The 9651-nt window shown below is 41.4% G+C and overlaps 1 protein-coding gene across 1 annotated transcript; it reads right to left on the bottom strand.

Annotated features, from left to right (window-relative positions):
- Positions 1–2826: 2826 nt before the first annotated feature.
- On the bottom strand, positions 2827–7840 carry LOC107555621 (N-myc proto-oncogene protein-like). Its single transcript, XM_016238474.1, has 3 exons — positions 7726–7840; positions 6446–7099; positions 2827–4555 (listed from the first exon to the last, which is right to left on the bottom strand). The coding sequence occupies exons 2-3, from the start codon at positions 7092–7094 to the stop codon at positions 3816–3818; spliced, it is 1389 nt and encodes a 462-aa protein (XP_016093960.1). The 5' UTR covers positions 7095–7099; positions 7726–7840; the 3' UTR covers positions 2827–3815.
- Positions 7841–9651: the final 1811 nt, after the last annotated feature.

Raw genomic sequence — 9651 nt, 5'->3', positions numbered from 1 at the left:
TGAAAGGCTGTGTTTGCACACGTGCTGAAGGTTACAATGAAAATTAGCTAAAAAGCAACAAAGAAAACACAATGGACAATTCTCTGAAGGAGCGACAGGGAAGATATAGAGAGGTGGCTGACATTTACAGGGCACTGCCATCTGTATGGTAATTGCTACACACTGGTAAAGTTTGATCACACATGAATTTTCTTTCTCTCCTTCTCTCTCACCACTACAGTACATATATTACCACATTCTGCACCTGACCCAGAACAGATGGCACCCCCTCCCCTCTCCTCTTGCCTCCTGGAGACAATGCCCATCCAGTGAGGGGCATTTTTAAAGCTGGCATCCTTTTGTTTGGGTGGCAACTCTGCATGTTATATGGATTAGAACATTTCTGACGGTGCCGGTTGATAAGAATCAGAGCATGTTGTTGTGACTTTGGCTTTTGTTGTAAATCCTGTCTTTAGTCTGTCTACAGTTTTCCATATGTTGTCCAACATGTGACTCCACAAGAAGCGCTGGTCCCCTCATACAGCAGAGGCTTGATTGACAGGCTGACACTGAAATGTTCCACAGCACAGCTAATCTGTTGAATACTGCTGGAGTGTGAACATTCCAGAGGAGACATTTTTTAAGGTGTGGGGTTTTGAAAATACCATTATACTGCATAATATAATAAATATAATATAATATATAACATAACATAACATAACATTATTATAGTGTTTTTATGGCACTGCCTTTTGATGGTACCGATCAAAACCCCTCGAAATCTGTGCTTTGAACTCAATCCCTTCTGACTGAACTTCATAACCCCTTTTGAGACTGATTCAAATATAGACACACATATTTAACCATACCATAAACAATCATACACTCACATAGTATGAAGCTCTTGTCTCCAAGTTTATTATAGGACAACATGCATTTCTGAGACCAGTACATATCAATCAGACAGCAATAACTAATGTTTGAGCAGGAGAAAAGAAAGAAATATGAGAGAACATATGTGACATATAACACATGAAGGGTGAAAACAGGTAAATTGATACATTTCAATTAAGTTTTTTTAAATTTATACATTGTAAAATGATTTTTCAAAGTTGTAAATAAAGATAATTGGAGTATGTTTTACAAGAAAATGCTATTTCACATGTAATGTTACTTGCCGTTATTATTATATATATTTTTTAATTTACTAGCAATTTCTGATTTAAACTTTTTACACCATCATGCTTTATATACAGATTGTTTCAAAGCAGCTTCACATTAATAAACTGTGTTAATATTGTAAAATTCATCAATTACAAAAAACAAATTAAATTTCAGCTGTAAAGCAGCTCTACAGATAAAAATGTCATTTTTGTAAAATATAGAGGAGATATTTAGCTATTTACAACCATATTGTTTAAGGGGTTAAACATCACATTTTAAAACTTCAATGACAAATCATCAGAAAGTCTCCCATTTTATCCGTATTCACCCATATCTTTGAAAATCTCAGGTTTGAAAAACTAAATAACATACAGAGTGTTGTACAGTGGCCAGTTCTATCAGTGGTGGTGTGTTATTGTCTTAGCTCGAGGCTTTGTTTTTGTTTTTTCCATAACCAGGCAGGATAAGCCATCGGCCAGATGGCACAGTGGGGTCCCATGGTTACCTCATCCTGGGGACCAAACATCGCAGACACGCACACATCTACAACACAGACTGTTATGTAACCAATCAGTCTAGACGGTCCAGTTTATAATCGCAGGTCTCTCTCTCTCTCTCTGTGCTCGGCCAGACTTTGTTTCTCCTGTATTACAGCAGTAGAATTCTTATTCTGTCTGTTTATTCTGGACCAGAGAAAATGGTTCATTGTGGCACATTGGTGGGCGGGTCTTCAGTCAGCTTTCAGGCCATGTGACTGATGTTAGTAAACACAAGCCTGCTCCTCGGTCCAGCAGGATATTAGAAGCACAGGCCACGATGGCCTCTGCACAAAAGACACCCCCCTCTCCCGCCATTTGCACGTACACGTACACACGCATGCACAAACAGAATAAAACACACTCACACTTGAAGTCTGCCACGCTGCAGCTGCTCCAGTTTCCATGGTAACGTGCAGAACAATGAGGTAAGAAGCTGTGGGGGCCAGTCTGAGTGTGAGCTGCGCACGCTTTCATATCCACTCGCGCTGAGAGTGTGTGTGCCAACGTTTGTTTTTGTGTATGAGTGCCTGAAAGTGCATGTGGATGTGCCCTGTCGATTTATAAATCAACTGAAAGAGAGAGAGAGAGTGAATAACGAGGGAGATACTCGTTCTCCTTTGTCAGAGAGGGCTTGGTCAACAAGATCTTTCTTCATAGCGAGGCAGATGGAGGGAGAATGGCTTGACGAATGAAAAACAGGAACGGTTGAAAAGAAAATTAGGGAAAAAAGTCTAAAACATGCTGCAAATATGAGGTTTGTTCAAAACAGGAGTCAATTCAAGTATGTAGATATTAGATTTGTTTCAAGTATCTAATGATAAAGTCAGTTTTGACTTGATGTTGAAGTAAAATAGTAAAAAACGGAGAGAGAAAAACAGTTATTTATGATTTGGCCAGTTTTTCATTCTTGAAATGAGTGACAGGTATTTTTATTTGACAGTATGATTTAACTGTGGGTTTTTGCTTTCAAAGTCATAACTTACATCCCCTTGAAAGTCATAACTTAGTGAGTTGTTTCAGGGCTGTTTGAAATGTGGATGTTGCCACCCACAGAGGGGCTTCAAGCATGTCTGAAATGTAGTTCAGCGTCTTGTTTCTCAATTCCTGACAGGACTAGCGGCGACACAGAAGCACTCATCTTTTGTTTTCAAAATGTCTATTTATTTTTCAAAATGAGGTATTTCAAAGTGCTGTGAGTTGCAGCACTAAAATGTACATTATACAAAAGGAGAAAAAAACACTTTTTTCCCCCACTGACCCAGTTCTATGAACCCAATACTTACAAATATATAAACAAAGAAAGAGAAAGACAGCAAACAATAGAAGCCTTATAAATGGAAATAGAAAGAATTTTCTGTACAAAAGACATTAAGGTAGAGAAAAGGATAAAAACAAGATAGTGATATCTACTCAGAACTCATTTTCATACGAAAATATAAGTATCAAATTTAGTATGTATCAGAAGCACACTAAAGCATAAATGTAGGAATTAGTAAAGCGTGTCATAACAGAGAGATTATAAGACAAAAAAGAATCCAAAAACAAAACAATGTGTCCTTATATTACAAAAATCCTCACAAATTGAGGTCTTACAGTACTTGTTAAAGGTATATAAACTTCCAGTCTAGTTATTGGCAGCTTTTGACATCTTTATAAAAACCAAAAGACGATAATCGTATACAAAAACAAGGCAGACTGAGTGTACGTTCTTTTAAAATCTAATCTATTTACAAAAGTGTCTGACATCAAGGTGCGCAGAGGTACATCCATGAGATTCAGCACCGGTGAGGTGTGAGAGATTATAGCCATTCGAAGTGTCTCGTGTCATTTGTTTAGTGTCCGTTTTGCAGGAAGAGCGTGAACACAAAGTTCGTCGACCCAATCACGATTTGAAGACTAGCTGTGTTTATGAGTCTTTCCGTTGAGGAGAAGTTGGCTTTACCCAACTCCGTTGTAGCGTGATTGGGGTGACAAAGTAAACCTGAAACATTCTTGACGTCAAAAAATGTGCAAAAAAGTGTCAGCAGTGAGTGTCCCTAAAATATATTTTAGGCTGTTAGCCTTAGCGCTCCGTCGTTCGTCATTTGACGTCGACCATCAGCTGTGAGGCGTTCAGCCAACGAGGGTTAAGGGTTAGCGAGTCCTGGCCTGCTCGAGCCTGCGGAGGAGCTGTTGTCGTCGGGCCTGCAATCTATCTTTCTCCTGCTGGAGTCGGAGCTCTTGGGCCTCTAGGGAGCTGACGTACTCGGTGGCCTTCTTCAGGATGACCACCTTCGCCGCCTTGACGTTGTGCGCCAGCTCGGGCACCTGGTCGCGCAGAGTGAGGAAGCTAGAGCGCAGGTCGTTGCGCCGCTGGCGCTCCAGGATGTTGTGGTTTCGCCGGCGTTCACTGTCCTCAGAATCGGAGCATCGTGGGCTGCTGGAGTCGCTCTTCCTCATTCGCTGGCTTGGTACGCCGTTAGTAGGGGAGTTTGGGGAAGAGTTCTGGTTCCTGCCAGTGCGTAGAGTTATAGTGCTGTTGTCGATTCTGAGTTTCTTGCTTGGGGGAGCGCTGGGTACATCTTGCTGGTCAGAGTAAGGGGATGGGGCTGCGTAGTTATGCTGCTGCTGGTGGATGGAGGCTGCTGCCGTCCTCTTCAGAATGAGCTCCTGTGGGGCTTTGCTCACCCCGGATCCCAGCCACCCTCCTGCGGACGCTTGAGGGTTAGAGGCGGCAGTCAGACCAGTGCTGGTTACCTTGCTGGTGATGGAACGCCTTTTCTCCACCGTGACGACATCAATCTCCTCTTCTTCTTCTTCTTCTTCTTCGTCGTCTTCGTCATCATCATCATCTTCTTCTTCTTCTTCTTCTTCTTCTTCATCATCCTCATCATCTAGAGGGAAAAAAGGAGAGTTAGGTTAGCAGGTTTGTTGTGCAACCATTCCTCTAGAGGTGCACAGGTATGAACAAGTGCACTTAAAGGAAACATGCCTGTGTTTTCTTAGGTGTGTGCTGGAGTTAATGTCTTTGGTGTGGGCAGATGAGACAATTTCTCAATGCAATCATCTGAACACGCTCTGTCAAACACAGAGGAGCTGGATTCTCCCCAGACTGGACCACCTTAGATTTGACTTTCTACTTTTAACACACACCCTCTGTTTATGGCATCTAATGAAGGGGTTTGCGAGCACATGAGCATTTCGTCATGTCATATTTTCTTACAAAAGCTGTTTTGCTGTCAAGTTAGACATTTCGCTTGGTGCTTTCTCAACTGGTGACACATTTCAAATTAAGCTTAGATGGCAAGACGGCCTCAGTGTGACGCCCAAGAGCTATGTTTATGAGATAATGGACGTGATTAACTAAGCCACACATGAAGACTGTTTGGCATTTACTGGAGCCCACAGCCTCTCACTTCAAAAGCTCCCTACAGGAAAACGTCTGCCAGTGTTAAGGAGAGACCAAACGGAGCAATTTAGTCTCCAACAGAATGCAGACAGTCAGCGTGTTCCCCTTTTCCACTGGTTTGCCGCGAAAAGGGATAACAGCACGGGCGGGAAAAACTAGCATTGTAATTGTGTGGTCCAATTATTCGCGGGCTTTGCCGAGTAACACTGATCTGATGGCGTCTTAAGCCGCTGCCCTGGAGGGGCGCCAAGCAGACAGCTGGAGGAAAGGCTCCGCTTGTTCAAAGCCGTCACCCTGTAAAGAGAGATGACCCATCATCTCTTTTTTTCCCCTCTTTTTTTCTTGTGATTATCATACACTGCACCTCTCTGGAAGATGCTCGGCTTGCCAAGCTCAGCCCACTGGGCAGAAAGGAGGGGGGGCAGGTTTGCCTTTCTTGTGGATGCACGCGCATTCCTCCTTTTTCGCATGCTGGTGCCCAGTGCCAGCTCTTATTCTCTCACCCACGTGTGATTGTCGTTTGGGATTTGCATTTGAAACAAGTTCTCATTTCGAAAGGGAAGCGACTTATTGGGGGGCACTGAATTTAGGGGCTTGGCTTTTATGCAATCTGCCCTTGCTCACACCCCCCTCCCAAACATCTGAGCCTTTGGTTTTACACAATCAAGAGCTCTCAATTTATAAATAAAAATAGCAATTTTAAAAATAATATTTATGTTTCAAAACAATCTTGCATATCGTAAGAAACACAATGCTGTGACCTAATAAATTCTCAAATTAGATTGTGATTCCATGCCTTAAGCCAGATTAATGGAGGGCAGATAAGGACATGTTTTCCTGTGTAATGTGGCTCAGTGACGTTATTCTCTGCATTAAATCTTTAACCATGAGCTACTCGGCCAAATGGCTCAACATCATGGACAACATCAAATATTACTGCCATCTACTGGGTATGCAGACCGAGTATTACATAAACTCCCCATCACCACCCACTACTACTACTGAGTGTATGTTTGCGAGCGTGTGTGTGTTTGTGTGTGTGTGACCAACAGTCTGGAATGTCACACACTAATCCGATTCAGGGCCTGTCATATGATCTTCAACAATAACCCCAATGACCGCTAACAAACTAGGCAAACTATTTAACAGCAGCATCATCATAATTTGTTGCTTATGGTCATTAATAAGAAATTAAAATTATACAACATAATTATAAAAAATTATATATATGGTATATATACAGATACAGAATTGTTTAGAAACAACTGGGGAAAATGGGAAAAAATATAATTCATGACATGTATTCAGTGACAGTTTCTAGGACACACTTAACTTAACTTAACTTCACATGACCAGCATGTCAGGAGACACTTACCAGAGTCACTTGGTGTCTCATCTGCACTGACTGGAGGCAAGTGTTGGCTCCTCAGCTGTGTCACACTTTGGCTGCTGCTGCTGCTCCCGTTTCTTTTGTTGACTGGATAAGGGAAAACCACGGTAGGGTCCACACACTCTGGTATAGAGTGGCTCATTTCGGGTATCTTGACTGTCGTGTCTTTACCGGCTTCAGTAACGGTAGGAGCAGAGATGGCTTTCCCGAGTTTCTCATTCACCACCCGCTCCAATTTCTCACGTGCTGAGAAGCCACTCCACATGCAGTCCTGAATGATGATGGAATTGTCTGTAGTATCCAAAACTGAGCCAAAGAGGTCCCCGTCTGATGCCCCCCAAATGTCATCTTCTGGTAAGAACAGAAGCTCGGAAGCCCAGTCCAACGGGTCCGTTAATCCAAATCCCATCAGAGAGCAATCCCCAGCCACAGAACCCAGCTCCCCTGGGTCCCCTGGAAGCGCTGCCCGGCTCGGGGACAGAGGAGGAGTGGGCAGCAGCTCGAATTTCTTCCAGATGTCCTCACCAGGCGGTGCAGCGTCTGGTCTGCAGAAGTAGAAGTCATCCTCGTCCGGGTAGAAACAAGGTTGCAAGGAGTCAAATTCCAAATCGGAGTTCATGGTTTTAGCTGGCATTCTCCCTGTGAAAGACACAAACTGATGTCTTAGAATCACCACAGCTTTTAAAATAAAAGCTTTTGTCCCAACAAAGATGCTGGGAGGTAAAAAGTCAAACATCTTTTTTTTTAATGATTCTCATTCTAATGTCTCTTAAGTGCCATCTCACTGTCCACACTGTGTAGTGTGATATTAGTAATATTCATTAAAATACTCTTAAATAAACTTTGAACTGTAAATGCATTATAAAACAAACTTTCAACAAAACAGCCTAGATATTTGTAATAACTATGATATAATAATAATTATTGTTATTAAATACTACTACTGCTAATAAATAAAAATGTACAAAGCGTTTGTCATAAAGACATCTGTAATTAAAAACTACTATAATATAATATTTTGCTGTAATACAGTTCTATACAGCAGTCTCTTAAGCCACAGATGTCTTTGGAGTGTCCTCTCTACATTGTTTATTGTGATAGCGTTCATTAACTCGCTTAAACTTTGGACTGTAATTACAGGACAAGACACAAACTCCTTCAATAGCAAGTCGAGCAGACAAGCAAATAGTTTAGAAATAATATTTCCCGTGAATGAAACGTAGTGCGCGTAGTTTAACTGACACTAAAAGACGTGAGCGTCCTACCTCTGAGTGCGTTTTCTTGTCCCTTCTTTATCGCAGTCGCTGTGCCCCCTTTTGGAGTCGCACATCTACCGCGGCGACTGAAGACTGTTCTGCGCTTCTGTGTTTGAGGCTGTGAAGTATTATTCTCGCTGCTAGCGTTTAGAAGAGAAGAGACATGGCTCCTCCTCCAGTGGGCGGGGGGCGGGCGAGGTATGTGCTGTGTGATTTTCTTTGGAAAGAGCATCAGTTTGCGCCAAGGTGTTTAATTCGCCGATAATCAAGGAATAGATCACTCAAAAAGAAATAAAAAATCATCATGTTCTAAACACGCCCGACTTCTTTAGTGGAACGCAAAAGGACATGTTGGACAGAATACAGATCTCAGTCCACGGTCACTTTCATTGTGTGGGAAAAAGCAATTAAAGTCAACGGATTCCCTTTAATATTCCTCTACACATATTTTGTGTTTAGCGAAGAAGTTGAACGTGTTTAGAACAACATGATGGTGAATAAATTAAGGTTGAATTTTCAAATGGTCACTTTAAGAGACGAGTAGAGTTTAGTTTAATGTCTGAAGTGACTTGATGGGTTTATTTTTGTTTGTTACTCTACTCTGTAATTTGCTTTATTCAGAACATAGACGCAGTTGCAGACTATAAGCGTTCAAACTGGATGGAGCGTGTTGTGAATGGATCAGAGCGACTCAGCAGCATCTCATTGTTCAGACGATCCGCATAACATCACCGGTGTCGACTCACTTCTGCCGCCATGTGGACACGCGTTGAACACGCAGTGCGCCCGTCTGTGTTTACATTCAGGGAGCAAGGTATGTTTTGTGTTGCTACTCACCCACAAAAATGCTTTGCAGATAGAGGTCGATATGAAACTGTATAGTAGATTGTGTAGATTTACTTCTAAAGTTGGGATTGTACGATTGGATGGGTGTAATGGGCGTTGTAGGGAGGAGATGATATTATGTAATTGTTCTCCGCCTCAGCGTTTGAAGCCATGGCGTTTTTATCCATCACACTCTTCAAAGGGGTTGTTGTATGAATTTGGAGTTTGGAGAAGAAATGTTTGTCCCAAATTATATTAATAATAGCCTATATTAATTCCGTTTTACTAATTCCTAATCACGTTTCTCTTCTAGGTCAAGTAATAGGGGAAATAGTTGTCACTTTTAAATCAAGTGAGTATTTCACTTGAGTTTATTTTTTAGTCGTCTTGCAACGCTTTACCTAAAGACTTTGGAACTTTAACATAAGCTTAATTGTTTTTATTGACCTGACATATCTGGGGAAAAAGTCCCAAGCACATTGGTTACAATCATATCAAAATACATAAAAATGTTAACACGTAATTGTCATAATTTTGTATTCATGTTGAAATTATAAAACACCTTTTGTCCTAATAACATTTATATAGCCTAACATTATTGTAATATAGTCTTACAGTAGTAGACTCTTAAAGTCAAAGATGTCTTAAAGGGGTCATATGATGCGATTTCAATTTTTCCTTTCTCTTTGAAGTGTTACAAGCTCTTGGTGCATAAAGAAGATCTGTAAAGTTGCAAAGACTAAAGTCTCAAATCCAAAGAGATATTCTTTATAAAAGTTAAGAGTCAACCACGACTACCTAAAACGGCTCATTTTAACACGCCCCCACATATCTACGTCACAATGTGGGAAGATTTGCATAACGCTGCCCAAATGTTCACGCAAAGAAATCAGTGGTTAAGTTGTATTTACAGCACTGTTCCAGAACAGTTCAACCCAAATATTCAAATGTGTGCAGCACATTTTATGGAGGACTGTTTCCTGATCCTGGGAGAGTAGACTACAAAGCCGGCTGTTCTGACTCACAGTCTGTAAGTACGTTTTTTATATTTAAAGGATTTGCCACTGATGATTCAAACGCAAGTTTTGAGCAGTGTAGAGTAGCACTTGT

The sequence above is a fragment of the Sinocyclocheilus grahami genome, unplaced genomic scaffold (genome assembly GCF_001515645.1).
Source record: "Sinocyclocheilus grahami isolate Dianchi unplaced genomic scaffold, SAMN03320097.WGS_v1.1 scaffold540.1, whole genome shotgun sequence".
NCBI classification, from domain to species: domain Eukaryota; kingdom Metazoa; phylum Chordata; class Actinopteri; order Cypriniformes; family Cyprinidae; genus Sinocyclocheilus; species Sinocyclocheilus grahami.
Note: the sequence above shows the minus strand (reverse complement) of the source record. Positions and strands in the feature narration are given on the sequence as shown.

Coding starts and splice junctions, on each gene's coding strand:
- LOC107555621 (XM_016238474.1), bottom strand. CDS start 7,094: ATGCCAGCTAAAACCATGAACTCCGATTTGGAATTTGACTCCTTGCAA. Junction 4,556..6,445: donor TGAGACACCAAGTGACTCTG/GTAAGTGTCTCC, acceptor TTTTCCCTCTAG/ATGATGAGGATGATGAAGAA.